The sequence below is a fragment of the Oncorhynchus nerka genome, linkage group LG13 (assembly GCF_034236695.1).
Source record: "Oncorhynchus nerka isolate Pitt River linkage group LG13, Oner_Uvic_2.0, whole genome shotgun sequence".
In the NCBI taxonomy this organism is placed as follows: Eukaryota; Metazoa; Chordata; class Actinopteri; order Salmoniformes; family Salmonidae; genus Oncorhynchus; species Oncorhynchus nerka.
In genome coordinates, this window is record NC_088408.1 from 4583441 (window position 1) to 4605012 (window position 21572).

Here is a 21572-nt window from a genome sequence, read left to right on the forward strand (position 1 = left end):
TACATAATTTCCCATCAATTCCCATTATTAAAGTGGCTGTATGCTAGCTAACACACTGATTTACAGTAATCATATACCAAAGCACATCCCAGAAAGCCCCTCAATCCCTAACAGGTACCATATACCCACACATGTATAAATCAGTAACGTACAGCTAACTTGTACACATTGTAAAATATAAAACAGTATTCAGAACTTGACCCACCCCTTGCATCACATTTTCATACTGGGAAGACCTGAGGTTCTCGATCTCCCCCTCTCTGCAAGCGGGGCCAATCACAACACACCTCATTGTCATCAGAGTTGAACCAACCAATAAGAATGCTTGAACATTAAATACACATTTCTTTAGAGGAAAGTGGCCCTGTTACATTAGGACACAGGGGTGTGGTGTGTTCAGTGTTTCTTCAGTAGTTGGGGAAAAAATACCATTTGCACTTGAATGATGTAAATAAATACTGTGTATTTGATTTCAAATCAAACTGTTCATAGACCAGGTTGATACTGTGTCCATGTGTTTCTAAGTGCGCTGAAATTACATTGTTTTCAAGTAAACAAATCGACCTGAAAAAATATATTTTTTAAAATTAATTTAATTTAAACCGAACGTAGACTGGACGTCGTCTTTTCAATTATTATTATTATTAATTATTATTCAATTATTGGTCAACTGCCCCCCAACCCCTGTTTTACACTGCTGCTACTCTCTGTTTATCATATATGCATAGTCACTTTAACTATACATTCATGTACGTACTACCTCAATTGGACCGACCAACCAGTGCTCCCACACATTGGCTAACCGGGCTATCTGCATTGTGTCCCGCCACCCACCAACCCCTCTTTACGCTGCTGCTACTCTCTGTTCATCATATATGCATAGTCACTTTAACCATATCTACATGTACATACTACCTCAATCAGCCTGACTAACAGGTGTCTGTATGTAGCCTCTCTACTGTATATAACCTCGCTACTGTATATAGCCTCGCTACTGTATATAGCCTCTCTACTGTATGTAGCCTCTCTACTGTATATAGCCTCTCTACTGTTTATAGCCTCTCTACTGTTTATAGCCTCTCTACTGTATGTAGCCTCTCTACTGTTTATAGCCTCTCTACTGTTTATAGCCTCTCTACTGTTTATAGCCTCTCTACTGTTTATAGCCTCTCTACTGTTTATAGCCTCTCTACTGTATGTAGCCTCTCTACTGTTTATAGCCTCTCTACTGTTTATAGCCTCTCTACTGTTTATAGCCTCTCTACTGTATGTAGCCTCTCTACTGTATGTAGCCTCTCTACTGTATATAACTCTCTACTGTATATAACCTCTCTACTGTTTATAGCCTCGCTACTGTATATAGCCTCTCTACTGTATGTAGCCTCTCTACTGTATATAGCTCTCTACTGTTTATAGCCTCTCTACTGTTTATAGCCTCTCTACTGTATGTAGCCTCTCTACTGTTTATAGCCTCTCTACTGTTTATAGCCTCTCTACTGTATGTAGCCTCTCTACTGTTTATAGCCTCTCTACTGTTTATAGCCTCTCTACTGTATGTAGCCTCACTACTGTTTATAGCCTCTCTACTGTATATAGCCTCTCTACTGTATGTAGCCTCTCTACTGTATATAGCCTGTCTACTGTATATAGCCTCTCTACTGTATATAGCCTCTCTACTGTATATAACTCTCTACTGTATATAGCCTCTCTACTGTATATAGCCTCTCTACTGTATATAGCCTCTCTACTGTATATAGCCTCTCTACTGTTTATAGCCTCTCTACTGTATATAGCCTCTCTACTGTATATAACCTCTCTACTGTATATAGCCTCTCTACTGTATATAGCCTCTCTACTGTATATAGCCTCTCTACTGTATATAGCCTCTCTACTGTATATAGCCTCTCTACTGTATATAGCCTCTCTACTGTATATAACCTATATACTGTATATAGCCTCTCTACTGTATATAGCCTCTCTACTGTATATAGCCTCTCTACTGTATATAGCCTCTCTACTGTATATAACCTATATACTGTATATAGCCTCTCTACTGTATATAGCCTCTCTACTGTTTATAGCCTCTCTACTGTTTATAGCCTCTCTACTGTTTATAGCCTCTCTACTGTTTATAGCCTCTCTACTGTTTATAGCCTCTCTACTGTATGTAGCCTCTCTACTGTATATAGCCTCTCTACTGTATATAGCCTCTCTACTGTATATAGCCTATATACTGTATATAGTCTCTCTACTGTATATAACCTATATACTGTATATAACCTATATACTGTATATAGTCTCTCTACTGTATATAACCTATATACTGTATATAGCCTCTCTACTGTATATAACCTATATACTGTATATAGCCTCTCTACTGTATATAACCTATATACTGTATATAACCTCTCTACTGTATATAACCTCTCTACTGTATATAACCTCTCTACTGTATATAGTCTCTCTACTGTATATAACCTCTCTACTGTATATAACCTCTCTACTGTATATAACCTCTACTGTATATAGCCTCTCTACTGTATATAGCCTCTCTACTGTATGTAGCCTCTCTACTGTATATAGTCTCTCTACTGTTTATAGCCTCTCTACTGTATGTAGCCTCTCTACTGTATATAGCTCTCTACTGTATATAGCCTCTCTACTGTATATAGCCTCTCTGCTGTATATAGCCTCTCTACTGTATATAGCCTCTACTGTATACAGCATTTCACTGTGAGGTCTACTACACCTGTTGTATTCAGCATTTCACTGTAAGGTCTACTACACCTGTTGTACTCAGCATTTCACTGTGAGGTCTACTACACCTGTTGTATTCAGCATTTCACTGTAAGGTCTACTACACCTGTTGTATTCAGCATTTCACTGTAAGGTCTACTACACCTGTTGTATTCAGCATTTCACTGTGAGGTCTACTACACCTGTTGTATTCAGCATTTCACTGTAAGGTCTACTACACCTGTTGTATTCAGCATTTCACTGTGAGGTCTACTACACCTGTTGTATTCAGCATTTCACTGTAAGGTCTACTACACCTGTTGTATTCAGCATTTCACTATGAGGTCTACTACACCTGTTGTATTCAGCATTTCACTGTAAGGTCTACTACACCTGTTGTACTCAGCATTTCACTGTGAGGTCTACTACACCTGTTGTATTCAGCATTTCACTGTAAGGTCTACTACACCTGTTGTATTCAGCATTTCACTGTAAGGTCTACTACACCTGTTGTATTCAGCATTTCACTGTGAGGTCTACTACACCTGTTGTATTCAGCATTTCACTGTGAGGTCTACTACACCTGTTGTATTCAGCATTTCACTGTAAGGTCTACTACACCTGTTGTATTCAGCATTTCACTGTAAGGTCTACTACACCTGTTGTATTCAGCATTTCACTGTGAGGTCTACTACACCTGTTGTATTCAGCATTTCACTGTGAGGTCTACTACACCTGTTGTATTCAGCATTTCACTGTAAGGTCTACTACACCTGTTGTATTCAGCATTTCACTGTGAGGTCTACTACACCTGTTGTATTCAGCATTTCACTGTGAGGTCTACTACACCTGTTGTATTCAGCATTTCACTGTGAGGTCTACTACACCTGTTGTATTCAGCATTTCACTGTGAGGTCTACTACACCTGTTGTATTCAGCATTTCACTGTGAGGTCTACTACACCTGTTGTATTCAGCATTTCACTGTGAGGTCTACTACACCTGTTGTATTCAGCATTTCACTGTGAGGTCTACTACACCTGTTGTATTCAGCATTTCACTGTGAGGTCTACTACACCTGTTGTATTCAGCATTTCACTGTGAGGTCTACTACACCTGTTGTATTCACCATTTCACTGTAAGGTCTACTACACCTGTTGTATTCAGCATTTCACTGTGAGGTCTACTACACCTGTTGTATTCAGCATTTCACTGTAAGGTCTACTACACCTGTTGTATTCAGCATTTCACTGTAAGGTCTACTACACCTGTTGTATTCAGCATTTCACTGTAAGGTCTACTACACCTGTTGTATTCAGCATTTCACTGTAAGGTCTACTACACCTGTTGTATTCAGCATTTCACTGTAAGGTCTACTACACCTGTTGTATTCAGCATTTCACTGTGAGGTCTACTACACCTGTTGTATTCAGCATTTCTCTGTGAGGTCTACTACTACACCTGTTGTATTCAGCATTTCACTGTGAGGTCTACTACACCTGTTGTATTCAGCATTTCACTGTGAGGTCTACTACACCTGTTGTATTCAGCATTTCACTGTGAGGTCTACTACACCTGTTGTATTCAGCATTTCACTGTAAGGTCTACTACACCTGTTGTATTCAGCATTTCACTGTGAGGTCTACTACACCTGTTGTATTCAGCATTTCACTGTGAGGTCTACCTACACCTGTTGTATTCAGCATTTCACTGTGAGGTCTACTACATCTGTTGTATTCAGCATTTCACTGTGAGGTCTACTACATCTGTTGTATTCAGCATTTCACTGTGAGGTCTACTACACCTGTTGTATTCAGCATTTCACTGTGAGGTCTACTACACCTGTTGCATTCAGCATTTCACTGTGAGGTCTACTACTACACCTGTTGTATTCAGCATTTCACTGTGAGGTCTACTACACCTGTTGTATTCAGCATTTCACTGTGAGGTCTACTACACCTGTTGTATTCAGCATTTCACTGTGAGGTCTACTACACCTGTTGTATTCAGCATTTCACTGTAAGGTCTACTACACCTGTTGTATTCAGCATTTCACTGTAAGGTCTACTACACCTGTTGTATTCAGCATTTCACTGTGAGGTCTACTACACCTGTTGTATTCAGCATTTCACTGTGAGGTCTACTACACCTGTTGTATTCAGCATTTCACTGTGAGGTCTACCTACACCTGTTGTATTCAGCATTTCACTGTGAGGTCTACTACATCTGTTGTATTCAGCATTTCACTGTGAGGTCTACTACATCTGTTGTATTCAGCATTTCACTGTGAGGTCTACCTACACCTGTTGTATTCAGCATTTCACTGTGAGGTCTACTACACCTGTTGTATTCAGCATTTCACTGTAAGGTCTACTACACCTGTTGTATTCAGCATTTCACTGTGAGGTCTACTACACCTGTTGCATTCAGCATTTCACTGTAAGGTCTACTACACCTGTTGTATTCAGCATTTCACTGTGAGGTCTACTACACCTGTTGTATTCAGCATTTCACTGTGAGGTCTACTACACCTGTTATATTCAGCAGCTGTGAGGTCTACTACTACTGTTGTATTCAGCATTTCACTGTGAGGTCTACTACACCTGTTGTATTCAGCATTTCACTGTGAGGTCTACTACACCTGTTGTATTCAGCATTTCACTGTGAGGTCTACTACACCTGTTGTATTCAGCATTTCACTGTAAGGTCTACTACACCTGTTGTATTCAGCATTTCACTGTAAGGTCTACTACACCTGTTGTATTCAGCATTTCACTGTGAGGTCTACTACACCTGTTGTATTCAGCATTTCACTGTGAGGTCTACCTACACCTGTTGTATTCAGCATTTCACTGTGAGGTCTACTACATCTGTTGTATTCAGCATTTCACTGAGGTCTACTACATCTGTTGTATTCAGCATTTCACTGTGAGGTCTACCTACACCTGTTGTATTCAGCATTTCACTGTGAGGTCTACTACATCTGTTGTATTCAGCATTTCACTGTAAGGTCTACTACACCTGTTGTATTCAGCATTTCACTGTGAGGTCTACTACACCTGTTGTATTCAGCATTTCACTGTGAGGTCTACTACACCTGTTGTATTCAGCATTTCACTGGAGGTCTACTACACCTGTTGTATTCAGCATTTCACTGTGAGGTCTACTACACCTGTTGTATTCAGCATTTCACTGTAAGGTCTACTACACCTGTTGTATTCAGCATTTCACTGTGAGGTCTACTACACCTGTTGTATTCAGCATTTCACTGCAAGGTCTACTACACCTGTTGTATTCAGCATTTCACTGTGAGGTCTACTACACCTGTTGTATTCAGCATTTCACTGTGAGGTCTACTACACCTGTTGTATTCAGCATTTCACTGTGAGGTCTACTACCTGTTGTATTCAGCATTTCACTGTGAGGTCTACTACACCTGTTGTATTCAGCATTTCACTGTGAGGTCTACTACACCTGTTGTATTCAGCATTTCACTGTGAGGTCTACTACACCTGTTGTATTCAGCATTTCACTGTGAGGTCTACTACACCTGTTGTATTCAGCATTTCACTGTGAGGTCTACTACACCTGTTGTATTCAGCATTTCACTGTGAGGTCTACTACACCTGTTGTATTCAGCATTTCACTGTGAGGTCTACTACACCTGTTGTATTCAGCATTTCACTGTAAGGTCTACTACACCTGTTGTATTCAGCATTTTCACTGTGAGGTCTACTACACCTGTTGTATTCGGCATTTCACTGTAAGGTCTACTACACCTGTTGTATTCAGCATTTCACTGTAAGGTCTACTACACCTGTTGTATTCAGCATTTCACTGTAAGGTCTACTACACCTGTTGTATTCAGCATTTCACTGTAAGGTCTACTACACCTGTTGTATTCGGCATTTCACTGTAAGGTCTACTACACCTGTTGTATTCAGCATTTCACTGTAAGGTCTACTACACCTGTTGTATTCAGCATTTCACTGTAAGGTCTACTACACCTGTTGTATTCAGCATTTCACTGTGAGGTCTACTACACCTGTTGTATTCGGCATTTCACTGTGAGGTCTACTACACCTGTTGCATTCGGCATTTCACTGTAAGGTCTACTACACCTGTTGTATTCAGCATTTCACTGTGAGGTCTACTACACCTGTTGTATTCAGCATTTCACTGTGAGGTCTACTACACCTGTTGTATTCAGCATTTCACTGTAAGGTCTACTACACCTGTTGTATTCAGCATTTCACTGTAAGGTCTACTACACCTGTTGCATTCGGCGCATGTGACACATTTTGATTTGATAAGTTTCCACAAATATTATCATCTTAGCTCTTATTGCAGGACTTTGAACGTGAGAAATCACCTCACCAGTCAGTCGATTGTGTACATTACACGTTCATATTGCACTGTAACAGCTTAACCTATGGATGTGGAACCCATCCGTTTTTGAATCACTTTCAGTTGGGGACCTTTATTTTGAAGGCGAACCGCTAATTCCACTACTGTGTTCTAATCCTTATTGGAGACAGTTTCACACAGGTCTATGACTTCGTTTATGTGATCCGGGTGGATTTCTATCGGAGAATACATTTTGTTTTGTGCATATCTTCAGATTAGATGACAGAGTTTTTAATAGTCACATGTACAAGGTTACAGATGTAATTACAGGGTACAGTGACATTTCTTGAGAGCTGAGCTGCAACAACGCAGGACAAAGTGACATAAAACAATAATAGATAATAGTAATATGTACATATTAACAAGTGTGCAGTGATAAATGTTCATTTGGGTTTGGGGGGGGGGGGGCGACAGAGTAAACGTACTGTCTTTGTTATTAGGCTTTTGATTTTATAACATAGATATGACATTTGCAAAAGTGCATGAACTCTTATCTGCTGTTATTGTGTCGTACAACTATAGACAATCAATGTCCTGTAGTTGATGTGACTAGATTTCCACACACCATTAGTGCACGTTGTAAAACAAGCTCTTCTATAGAGACTTCTGATCACTTGACGTTTTCTACACATCTGTGATTTTGTGGACTGGGATACAAAGGAAGGTGGGTTTATAATTACACAATAAGAAGTTCAACCAGTTTCCTTGGTTTGGACAGAGTTTTACCGCACCGGGCATAGACATCGTTTAAAACTTCTAGTTTAGTTTTTATATTTGGTTGAGTTGAGTTGTCAACTAACGTGAATTAAACGTGAAAATCAACAAAACACGGAACCATGTCATTGGATTTATATATATTTTTAAATGGGGTAAAAAAAAAAAATAGACAATTGGTTTACCCCGATAATTTTTTGCAAATCCAATACATTTTCGTCATCACGTAGATTCGTTTTATTATGACGTGGCAAAAACGTTGCTACAACAAGTTTTTTTTTTGCCCAGTGGGACGTTATTTGGGCTCGTACAGAAATCCAAAGGCAGGCCTGCAGTTTTTCTATTGGTGTGTTATAAACATGGAGGCGGATCTTGCCCGAGCACCTCTGGTCAAAAACAAGTACCGTGTACTGTACCAACTGGAGGACGAGCTGAGTTGTTTTTAAAAATACTACTCATTTACTATTATTTAAAAATGAGGAGAATTACTGCTGCAAATGGACGGGTTTAGATAGCATTCAGGGCACTCTATGTTGATCCGGTAAGTGATTAATACTGCGAATCAATCAATCATCAGATTCAGATATGAATCAATATCTCAATTAGTTCATACCCTGTGCACATCGACTCGGTATTGGGACCACGTGTATATATCTACGTTATAATTACTCAGTACTTATTGTATGATTACGTGTTATTACTTATTATTTCTCTATTTTCTCTCTCTCTGCGTTTCTGGGAAGAGCCCGTCAGTAAGCATTTCACTGTTAGTCTACACCTGTTGTTTACCAAGCATGTGACGAATAAAATGCGGTTTGATGTCATCCCGAGTCGAGACGTGTAGTCCAGGGTAGCCTAATGTTTTGGAACGGGACTGTACTAGTTTACTCTCGTCTATCCTCTTCAAAAGGTATGTGGAACGTCTTGTCAATAACGCAGCCGAAGTTAGGCACTGGCCCGGATAGTTTATTTTGAAGGAGATCTTGAGTTATGTTGCCCAGACAGACCAGTAAGAGGTAAAGGAGACTGGTGTCGAGACCAGTGTGTTGTGAACAACATTAGCGTGAGCAACAATAGTTGAATCCGCGTTTCGCCTTAAAAAAACAAAAAAATGGTGTAATCATGCCACAATTGTATTTGATAATACTAAACTATATTGGAATGGTATTATATAAATGCAACAAAATACAATAATTAGTTAATTTGACACAAAAATGTTTAAAAAATGGTTGAAATCACACTGGATGTATAAAATTCAGAATTGCAATGGGGACATACTTATATTGCAATATACATCCTTACAAATAGCTCGTATTGCGGGCCTTTAACCGTGGGAAATCACCTCACAACTCAGTCTATTGTGCCTATTCCTTACATTCATATTGCAATGTACAACCTTCCCTATGGATCTTGGGTTCATGAAATGGGGAATCAGCCCACTCACTGACTCCCCCGCAGATCACAATTCTAAAGCTTTGACACGACTATGACGTGTCGTGGTTCTTTAACTGTGGGAAAAGCTACAATAAGAGCTACAACCCTTCAGGTTTATTCTGTGGAGAGGTCTGCTACTGGCTACTGCCAGCGTACACTGTAAATATAATCATCTGGTCCGTCTATAACCCGTTAGACACATTTTCTGTGAGTTTTATTTGATGTTGTACACATTGGCGGTTAACAGCTGAAATGCAGTATACAGACAAAATGCAAAAAAAAGGAGATTTAGACAGGAGAAAATGAAGAGCGATCAAGGCCGTCTCTAGTCAGCCTCAAATAACCATCATATAACCTATAATAACATCATGTAACCATTAATAACATCATATAACCATTAATAACATCATGTAACCATTAATAACATCATATAACCATTAATAACATCATATAACCATTAATAACATCATATAACCATTAATAACATCATGTAACCATTAATAACAATCATATAACCTATAATAACATCATGTAACCATTAATAACATCATATAACCATTAATAACATCATGTAACCATTAATAACATCATATAACCATTAATAACATCATGTAACCATTAACATCATGTAACCATTAATAACCATTAATAACATCATGTAACCATTAACCATTAATAACCATCATATAACCTATAATAACATCATATAACCATTAATAACATCATATAACCATTAATAACATCATGTAACCATTAATAACATCATATAACCATTAATAACATCATATAACCATTAATAACATCATGTAACCATTAATAACATCATATAACCATTAATAACATCATGTAACCATTAATAACATCATGTAACCATTAACATCATGTAACCATTAATAACATCATGTAACCATTAATAACATCATATAACCTATAATAATAACCATTAATAACATCATATAACCTATAATAACATCATATAACCATTAATAACATCATATAACCATTAATAACATCATGTAACCATTAATAACCATTAATAACATCATGTAACCATTAATAACATCATATATTAACCATCATGTAACCATTAATAACATCATATAACCATTAATAACATCATGTAACCATTAATAACATCATATAACCATTAATAACCATCATATAACCATTATTAACATCCCTGTAACCTATAGTAACATCCCTGTAACCTATAGTAACATCCCTGTAACCTATAGTAACATCCCTGTAACCTATAGTAACCATCCTGTAACCTATAGTAACCATCCTGTAACCTATAGTAACATCCTGTAACCTATAGTAACATCCCTGTAACCTATAGTAACCATCCTGTAACCTATAGTAACATCCCTGTAACCTATAGTAACCGTCCTGTAACCTATAGTAACCATCCTGTAACCTATAGTAACATCCCTGTAACCTATAGTAACATCCCTGTAACCTATAGTAACCATCCTGTAACCTATAGTAACCATCCTGTAACCTATAGTAACATCCCTGTAACCTATAGTAACATCCCTGTAACCTATAGTAACCATCCTGTAACCTATAGTAACATCCCTGTAACCTATAGTAACCGTCCTGTAACCTATAGTAACCATCCTGTAACCTATAGTAACATCCCTGTAACCTATAGTAACCATCCTGTAACCTATAGTAACCTATAGTAACCATCCTGTAACTTATAGTAACATCCCTGTAACCTATAGTAACATCCCTGTAACCTATAGTAACATCCCTGTAACCTATAGTAACATCCCTGTAACCTATAGTAACCATCCTGTAACCTATAGTAACATCCCTGTAACCTATAGTAAACTGTAACCTATAGTAACATCCCTGTAACCTAGTAACATCCCTGTAACCTATAGTAACATCCCTGTAACCTATAGTAACCATCCTGTAACCTATAATAACATCCCTGTAACCTATAGTAACATCCCTGTAACCTATAGTAACCATCCTGTAACCTATAGTAACATCCCTGTAACCTATAGTAACATCCCTGTAACCTATAGTAACATCCCTGTAACCTATAGTAACATCCCTGTAACCTATAGTAACCATCCTGTAACCTATAATAACATCCCTGTAACCTATAGTAACATCCTGTCCTGTAACCATCCTGTAACCTATAGTAACATCCTGTGACCTGTAGTAACCATCCTGTAACCTATAGTAACCATCCTGTAACCTATAGTAACATCCCTGTAACCTATAGTAACCATCCTGTAACCTATAGTAACCTATAGTAACCATCCTGTAACTTATAGTAACATCCCTGTAACCTATAGTAACCATCCTGTAACCTATAATAACATCCCTGTAACCTATAGTAACATCCCTGTAACCTATAGTAACCATCCTGTAACCTATAGTAACCATCCTGTAACCTATAGTAACATCCCTGTAACCTATAGTAACATCCTGTAACCTATAGTAACCATCCTGTAACCTATAGTAACATCCCTGTAACCTATAGTAACATCCCTGTAACCTATAGTAACCATCCTGTAACCTATAATAACATCCCTGTAACCTATAGTAACATCCCTGTAACCTATAGTAACCATCCTGTAGCCTATAGTAACCATCCTGTAACCTATAGTAACCATCCTGTAACCTATAATAACATCCCTGTAACCTATAGTAACATCCCTGTAACCTATAGTAACATCCTTGTAACCCATAGTAACATTCCTGTAACCCATAGTAACCATCCTGTAACCTATTCCCTATATAGTGCACAACTTTAGACCAGAGCCCTATCCTGTAGACCAGAACCTATATAGTACACTACTTAGAACAGAGCCCTATTCCTATATGCACTACTTTAGACCAGAGCCCTATTTAGTACACTACTTTAGACCAGAGCCCTATTCCTATATAGTACACTACTTTAGACCAGAGCCCTATTCCCTATATAGTGCACTACTTTAGACCAGAGCCCTATTCCCTATATAGTGCACTACTATAGACCAGAGCCCTATTCCCTATATAGTGCACTACTATAGACCAGAGCCCTATTCCCTATATAGTGCACTACTATAGACCAGAGCCCTATTCCCTATATAGTGCACTACTATAGACCAGAGCCCTATTCCCTATATAGTGCACTACTATAGACCAGAGCCCTATTCCCTATATAGTGCACTACTATAGACCAGAGCCCTATTCCCTATATAGTGCACTACTTTAGACCAGAGCCCTATTCCCTATATAGTGCACTACTATAGACCAGAGCCCTATTCCCTATATAGTACACTACTTTAGGCCAGAGCCCTATTCCCTATATAGTACACTACTTTAGGCCAGAGCCCTATTCCCTATATGGTACACTACTTTAGACCAGAGCTCGAAGGCTGTGTGTTGTTTTGGATTTGCCAGAAGGCTGTGTGTTGTTCTGGATTTGCCCGAAGGCTGTGTGTTGTTCTGGATTTGGCCCGAAGGCTGTGTGTTGTTCTGGATTTCTCGAAGGCTGTGTGTTGTTCTGGATGGCCCGAAGGCTGTGTGTTGTTCTGGATGGCCCGAAGGCCGTGTGTTGTTCTGGATGGCCCGAAGGCCGTGTGTTGTTCTGGATGGCCCGAAGGCCGTGTGTTGTTCTGGATGGCCCGAAGGCCGTGTGTTGTTCTGGATGGCCCGAAGGCCGTGTGTTGTTCTGGATGGCCCGAAGGCCGTGTGTTGTTCTGGATGGCCCGAAGGCCGTGTGTTGTTCTGGATGGCCCGAAGGCCGTGTGTTGTTCTGGATGGCCCGAAGGCCGTGTGTTGTTCTGGATGGCCCGAAGGCCGTGTGTTGTTCTGGATGGCCCGAAGGCCGTGTGTTGTTCTGGATGGCCCAAGGCTGTGTGTTGTTTGGATGGCCCGAAGGCTGTGTGTTGTTTTGGATGGCCCGAAGGCTGTGTGTTGTTCTGGATGGCCCGAAGGCCGTGTGTTGTTCTGGATGGTCCGAAGGCCGTGTGTTGTTCTGGATGGCCCGAAGGCTGTGTGTTGTTCTGGATGGCCCGAAGGCTGTGTGTTGTTTTGGATGGCCCGAAGGCTGTGTGTTGTTTTGGATGGCCCGAAGGCTGTGTGTTGTTTTGGATGTCTCGAAGGCTGTGTGTTGTTCTGGATGGCCCGAAGGCTGTGTGTTGTTCTGGATGGCCGGAAAGCTGTGTGTTGTTCTGGATGGCCCGAAGGCTGTGTGTTGTTCTGGATGGCCCGAAAGCTGTGTGTTGTTCTGGATGGCCCGAAAGCTGTGTGTTGTTCTGGATGGCCCGAAAGCTGTGTGTTGTTCTGGATGGCCCGAAGGCTGTGTGTTGTTCTGGATGGCCCGAAGGCTGTGTGTTGTTCTGGATGGCCCGAAGGCTGTGTGTTGTTCTGGATGGCCCGAAGGCTGTGTGTTGTTCTGGATGGCCCGAAAGCTGTGTGTTGTTCTGGATGGCCCGAAGGCTGTGTGTTGTTCTGGATGGCCCGAAGGCTGTGTGTTGTTCTGGATGGCCCGAAGGCTGTGTGTTGTTCTGGATGGCCCGAAGGCTGTGTGTTGTTCTGGATGGCTCGAAGGCTGTGTGTTGAAATGCTTGTGAAATGCTTGTGAAATTCTTGTGAAATGCTTGAAATGCTTCGAGGTGTTTTGACTGATGTCACGTCATTTACTTATGTAAATGAGATATTTCTGTATTTAATTTTGAATAATTCTAAGAACCTGTTTTCACTTTGTCATTAAAGGGAATTGTGATGTCACTATGGGGTATTGTGATGTCATTATGGGGAATTGTGATGTCATTATCGGAATTGTGTGTAGAATCCATTTTGAATTCAGGCTGTAACACAACAAAATGTGGAATAAGTCAAGGGGGGTCTGAATAATTTCTTGAAGGCCCTGTATATAGTTAATGCCCGTAATCGTCTTCTTCAGCCTGAAGGCTGTAGTTCTGTAAATATACGATTGATAGCAGAATAAAAATAAAATAAATTGTTGTGCCTGTGTAGCAGATGCAGATTTCTGAAACTCAATACTCAGCCTGATGTGACACCCCTTGTTTAAATTAAGGCCTTTTTCAGTGGCGCAAGGGTTGGAACTCTTGAGGGTTGGAACTCTTGAGGGTTGGAACTCTTGAGGGTTGGAACTCTTGAGGGTTGGAACTCTTGAGGGTTGGAACTCTTGAGGGTTGGAACTCTTGATGGTTGGAACTCTTGAGGGTTGGAACTCTTGATGGTTGGAACTCTTGAGGGTTGGAACTCTTGATGGTTGGAACTCTTGAGGGTTGGAACTCTTGAGAGTTGGAACTCTTGATGGTTGGAACTCTTGATGGTTGGAACTCTTGATGGTTGGAACTCTTGAGGAGGGCGGCATTGTGAATTGGGAGATGTGGTTCTATAGCGTGACGTCCATCTGTCTATTGATGACGATGATGATGAGATGTTATATGTTCATCCTCCTCTCCTCTCTTCCCCCCTTCCCCCGACCCCAGAGTCAGTAGGAGGTGATGAATCCCCCAGCTGAGATGTCCCCTCCCACCGCCCCTGTCGCCACAGAGACACGGAGCATGACCTCTGACCCGTCCCACCTCGGAACTCTGGGAAGTAATGTCCGCCTGAAGGCAGCCACACCTAACAGCACAGGTACTGAGTCGCACGCCCACACACGCACGCACGCACGCACACACACACACACACGCACACTCCCATCCGTAGCTGCTGTACCGGTACCACCTGTATATAGCCTCCACGTTGACTCTGTACCGTAATACCCTGTATATAGCCTCCACATTGACTCTGTACCGTAATACCCTATATATAGCCTCCACATTGACTCTGTACCGTAATACCCTGTATATAGCCTCCACATTGACTCTGTACCAGTACCCCCTGTATATAGCCTCCACATTTACTCTGTACTGGTACCCCCTGTCTATAGCCTCCACATTGACTCTGTACTGGTAACCCCTGTATATAGCCTCCACATTGACTCTGTACCGTAATACCCTGTATATAGCCTCCACATTGACTCTGTACCATTTCACTGTATATAGCCTCCACATGGATACCCTGTATATAGCCTCCACATGGACTCTGACCGGTACCCCCTGTATATAGCCTCCCATGGACTCTGTACCAGTACCCCTGTATATAGCCTCCACATGGACTCTGTACCGGTACCCCCTGTATATAGCCTCCACATTGACTCTGTACCGGTACCCCCTGTATATAGCCTCCACGTTGACTCTGTACCGTAATACCCTGTATATAGCCTCCACATTGACTCTGTACCGTAATACCCTATATATAGCCTCCACATTGACTCTGTACCGTAATACCCTGTATATAGCCTCCACATTGACTCTGTACCAGTACCCCCTGTATATAGCCTCCACATGGACTCTGTACCGGTACCCCCTGTATATAGCCTCCACATGGACTCTGTACCGGTACCCCCTGTATATAGCCTCCACATTGACTCTGTACCGGTACCCCCTGTATATAGCCTCCACATGGACTCTGTACCGGTACCCCCTGTATATAGCCTCCACATGGACTCTGTACCGGTACCCCCTGTATATAGCCTCCACATTGACTCTGTACCGGTACCCCCTGTATATAGCCTCCACGTTGACTCTGTACCGTAATACCCTGTATATAGCCTCCACATTGACTCTGTACCGTAATACCCTCTATATAGCCTCCACATTGACTCTGTACCGTAATACCCTGTATATAGCCTCCACATTGACTCTGTACCAGTACCCCCTGTATATAGCCTCCACATGGACTCTGTACCGGTACCCCCTGTATATAGCCTCCACATTGACTCTGTACCGGTACCCCCTGTATATATTCTCCACATTGACTCTGTACCGGTACCCCCTGTATATAGCCTTGCTATTGTTATTTTACTGTAAGGTCTACTACACCTGTTGTATTCAGCATTTCACTGTGAGGTCTACTACACCTGTTGTATTCAGCATTTCACTGTGAGGTCTACTACACCTGTTGTATTCAGCCTTTCACTGTGAGGTCTACTACACCTGTTGTATTCAGCATTTCACTGTGAGGTCTACTACACCTGTTGTATTCAGCATTTCACTGTGAGGTCTACTACACCTGTTGTATTCAGCATTTCACTGTGAGGTCTACTACACCTGTTGTATTCAGCATTTCACTGTGAGGTCTACTACACCTGTTGTATTCAGCATTTCACTGTGAGGTCTACTACACCTGTTGTATTCAGCATTTCACTGTGAGGTCTACTACACCTGTTGTATTCAGCATTTCACTGTGAGGTCTACTACACCTGTTGTATTCAGCATTTCACTGTGAGGTCTACTACACCTGTTGTATTCAAATTTCACTGTGAGGTCTACTACACCTGTTGTATTCAGCATTTCACTGTGAGGTCTACTACACCTGTTGTATTCAGCATTTCACTGTGAGGTCTACTACATGTATTCAGCATTTCACTGTGAGGTCTACTACACCTGTTGTATTCAGCATTTCACTGTGAGGTCTACTACACCTGTTGTATTCAGCATTTCACTGTGAGGTCTACTACACCTGTTGTATTCAGCATTTCACTGTGAGGTCTACTACACCTGTTGTATTCAGCATTTCACTGTGAGGTCTACTACACCTGTTGTATTCAGCATTTCACTGTGAGGTCTACTACACCTGTTGTATTCAGCATTTCACTGTAAGGTCTAATACTGTTGTATTCAGCATTTCACTGTAAGGTCTACTACACCTGTTGTATTCAGCATTTCACTGTGAGGTCTACTACACCTGTTGTATTCAGCATTTCACTGTGAGGTCTACTACACCTGTTGTATTCAGCATTTCACTGTGAGGTCTACTACACCTGTTGTATTCAGCATTTCACTGTGAGGTCTACTACACCTGTTGTATTCGGCATTTCACTGTAAGGTCTACTACACCTGTTGTATTCAGCATTTCACTGTGAGGTCTACTACACCTGTTGTATTCGGCATTTCACTGTAAGGTCTACTACACCTGTTGTATTCAGCATTTCACTGTGAGGTCTACTACACTAAAAATTATAATGTGCAAATATATATATATATAAATAAATATATATATGGAATATTGTACAATCCAGGTGTGCAAAGATCTTAGAGACTTACCCAGAAAGACTCACAGCTCTTAGAGACTTACCCAGAAAGACTCACAGCTGTAATCACTCTAAGAGACTTACCCAGAAAGACTCACAGCTGTAGTCACTCTTATAGACTTACCCAGAGAGACTCACAACTGTAATCACTCTTAGAGACTTACCCAGAAAGACTCACGGCTGTAATCACTCTTAGAGACTTACCCAGAAAGACTCACGGCTGTAATCACTCTTAGAGACGTACCCAGAAAGACTCACAGCTGTAATCACTCTAAGAGACTTACCCAGAAAGACTCACAGCTGTAGTCACTCTTAGAGACTTACCCAGAGAGACTCACAGCTCTTAGAGACTTACCCAGAAAGACTCACAGCTCTTAGAGACTTACCCAGTAAGACTCACAGCTCTTAGAGACTTACCCAGAAAGACTCACAGCTCTTAGAGACTTACCCAGAAAGACTCACAGCTGTAATCACTCTTAGAGACTTACCCAGAAAGACTCACGGCTGTAATCACTCTTAGAGACTTACCCAGAAAGACTCACAGCTATAATCACTCTTAGAGACTTACCCAGAGAGACTCACGGCTGTAATCACTCTTAGAGACTTACCCAGAAAGACTCACAGCTGTAATCACTCTAAGAGACTTACCCAGAAAGACTCACAGCTGTAGTCACTCTTAGAGACTTACCCAGAGAGACTCACAGCTCTTAGAGACTTACCCAGAAAGACTCACAGCTCTTAGAGACTTACCCAGTAAGACTCACAGCTGTAATCACTCTTAGAGACTTACCCAGAAAGACTCACAGCTATAATCACTCTTAGAGACTTACCCAGAAAGACTCACAGCTGTAATCACTCTTAGAGACTTACCCAGAAAGACTCACGGCTGTAATCACTCTTAGAGACTTACCCAGAAAGACTCACAGCTCTTAGAGACTTACCCAGAAAGACTCACAGCTCTTAGAGACTTACCCAGAAAGACTCACAGCTGTAATCACTCTTAGAGACTTACCCAGAAAGACTCACAGCTGTAATCACTCTTAGAGACTTACCCAGAAAGACTCACGGCTGTAATCACTCTTAGAGACTTACCCAGAAAGACTCACGGCTGTAATCACTCTTAGAGACTTACCCAGAAAGACTCACAGCTCTTAGAGACTTACCCAGAAAGGCTGTAATCACTCTTAGAGACTTACCCAGAAAGACACACAGCTGTAATCACTCTTGGAGACTTACCCAGAAAGACTCATGGCTGTAATCACTCTTAGAGACTTACCCAGAAAGACTCACGGCTGTAATCACTCTTAGAGACTTACCCAGAAAGACTCACAGCTCTTAGAGACTTACCCAGTAAGACTCACAGCTGTAGTCACTCTTAGAGACTCACGGCTGTAATCGCTCTTAGAGACTTACCCAGAAAGACTCACGGCTGTAATCACTCACTGCCAAAGTTGATTCTAACATGTATTGACTCAGGTGTGTGAATATTTATGACTTCCGGCGCCGACAGAGATGGCCGCCTCGCTTCGCGTTCCTAGGAAACTATGCAGTTTTTTGTTTTTTTACGTGTTATTTCTTACATTAGTACCCCAGGTCATCTTAGGTTTCATTACATACAGTCGAGAAGAACTACTGAATATAAGATCAGCGTCAACTCACCATCAGTACGACCAAGAATATGTTTTCCGCGACGCGGATCCTGTATTCTGCCTTACAAACAGGACAACGGAATGGATCGCATGCAGCGACCCAAGGAAACGACTCCGAAAAAGAGGGAAACGTAGCGGTCTTCTGGTCAGACTTCGGACAAGGGCACATCGCGCACCACTCCCCAGCATACTTCTTGCCAATGTCCAGTCTCTTGACAACAAGGTTGATGAAATCCGAGCAAGGGTAGCATTCCAGAGGGACATCAGAGACTGCAACGTTCTCTGCTTCACGGAAACATGGCTTACTGGGAAGACGCTATCCGATGCGGTGCAGCCAACGGGTTTCTCCACGCATCGAGCCGACAGAAACAAACATCTTTCTGGTAAGAAGAGCGGTGGGGCGTATGCCTCATGACTAACGAGACATGGTGTGATGAAGGAAACATACAGGAACTCAAATCCTTCTGTTCACCTGATTTAGAATTCCTCACAATCAAATGTAGACCACATTATCTTCCAAGAGAATTCTCTTCGATTATAATCACAGCCGTATATATCCCCCAAGCAGACACATCGATGGCTCTGAACGAACTTTATTTAACTCTTTGCAAACTGGAAACCATTTATCCGGAGGCTGCATTCATTGTAGCTGGGGATTTTAACAAAGCTAATCTGAAAACAAGACTCCCTAAATTTTATCAGCATATCGATTGCGCAACCAGGGGTGGTAAAACCTTGGATCATTGTTACTCTAACTTCCGCGACGCATATAAGGCCCTGCCCCGCCCCCCTTTCGGAAAAGCTGACCACGACTCCATTTTGTTGATCCCTGCCTACAGGCAGAAACTTAAACAAGAGGCTCCCACGCTGAGGTCTGTCCAACGCTGGTCAGACCAAGCTGACTCCACACTCCAAGACTGCTTCCATCACGTGGACTGGGAAATGTTTCGTATTGCGTCAGATAAAAATATTGACGAATACGCTGATTCGGTGTGCGAGTTCATTAGAACGTGCGTTGAAGATGTCGTTCCCATAGCAACGATAAAAACATTCCCTAACCAGAAACCGTGGATTGATGCCAGCATTTGCGTGAAACTGAAAGCGCGAACCACTGCTTTTAATCAGGGCAAGGTGACTGGCAACATGACCGAATACAAACAGTGCAGCTATTCCCTCCGCAAGGCTATTAAACAAGCTAAGCGTCAGTACAGAGACAAAGTAGAATCTCAAATCAACGGCTCAGACACAAGAGGCATGTGGCAGGGTCTACAGTCAATCACGGACTACAAGAAGAAACCCAGCCCAGTCACGGACCAGGATGTCTTGCTCCCAGGCAGACTAAATAACTTTTTTGCCCGCTTTGAGGACAATACAGTGCCACTGACACGGCCTGCAACGAAAACATGCGGTCCCTCCTTCACTGCAGCCGAGGTGAGTAAGACATTTAAACGTGTTAACCCTCGCAAGGCTGCAGGCCCAGACGGCATCCCCAGCCGCGCCCTCAGAGCATGCGCAGACCAGCTGGCTGGTGTGTTTACGGACATATTCAATCAATCCCTATACCAGTCTGCTGTTCCCACATGCTTCAAGAGGGCCACCATTGTTCCTGTTCCCAAGAAAGCTAAGGTAACTGAGCTAAACGACTACCGCCCCGTAGCACTCACTTCCGTCATCATGAAGTGCTTTGAGAGACTAGTCAAGGACCATATCACCTCCACCCTACCTGACACCCTAGACCCACTCCAATTTGCTTACCGCCCAAATAGGTCCACAGACGATGCAATCTCAACCACACTGCACACTGCCCTAACCCACCTGGACAAGAGGAATACCTATGTGAGAATGCTGTTCATCGACTACAGCTCGGCATTCAACACCATAGTACCCTCCAAGCTCGTCATCAAGCTCGAGACCCTGGGTCTCGACCCCGCCCTGTGCAACTGGGTACTGGACTTCCTAACGGGCCGCCCCCAGGTGGTGAGGGTAGGCAACAACATCTCCTCCCCGCTGATCCTCAACACGGGGGCCCCACAAGGGTGCGTTCTGAGTCCTCTCCTGTACTCCCTGTTCACCCATGACTGCGTGGCCATGCACGCCTCCAACTCAATCATCAAGTTTGCGGACGACACAACAGTGGTAGGCTTGATTACCAACAACGACGAGACGGCCTACAGGGAGGAGGTGAGGGCCCTCGGAGTGTGGTGTCAGGAAAATAACCTCACACTCAACGTCAACAAAACTAAGGAGATGATTGTGGACTTCAGGAAACAGCAGAGGGAACACCCCCCTATCCACATCGATGGAACAGTAGTGGAGAGGGTAGCAAGTTTTAAGTTCCTCGGCATACACATCACAGACAAACTGAATTGGTCCACTCACACTGACAGCATCGTGAAGAAGGCGCAGCAGCGCCTCTTCAACCTCAGAAGGCTGAAGAAATTCGGCTTGTCACCAAAAGCACTCACAAACTTCTACAGATGCACAATCGAGAGCATCCTGGCGGGCTGTATCACC

At 42.2% G+C, this 21572-nt stretch overlaps 1 protein-coding gene across 1 annotated transcript in view; it reads left to right on the top strand.

The window, feature by feature from the left end:
• Positions 1 to 8197: 8197 nt before the first annotated feature.
• The window catches only part of slc2a12 (solute carrier family 2 member 12), a 41430-nt gene continuing 28055 nt past the window's right edge, over positions 8198 to 21572 (top strand). The window contains exons 1-2 of the mRNA XM_065026130.1: positions 8198 to 8397; positions 14759 to 14909. Of these exons, the coding sequence (XP_064882202.1) occupies positions 14774 to 14909 (136 nt within the window). The 5' untranslated portion in view covers positions 8198 to 8397; positions 14759 to 14773. The remainder of the gene's footprint in view (positions 8398 to 14758; positions 14910 to 21572) is intronic.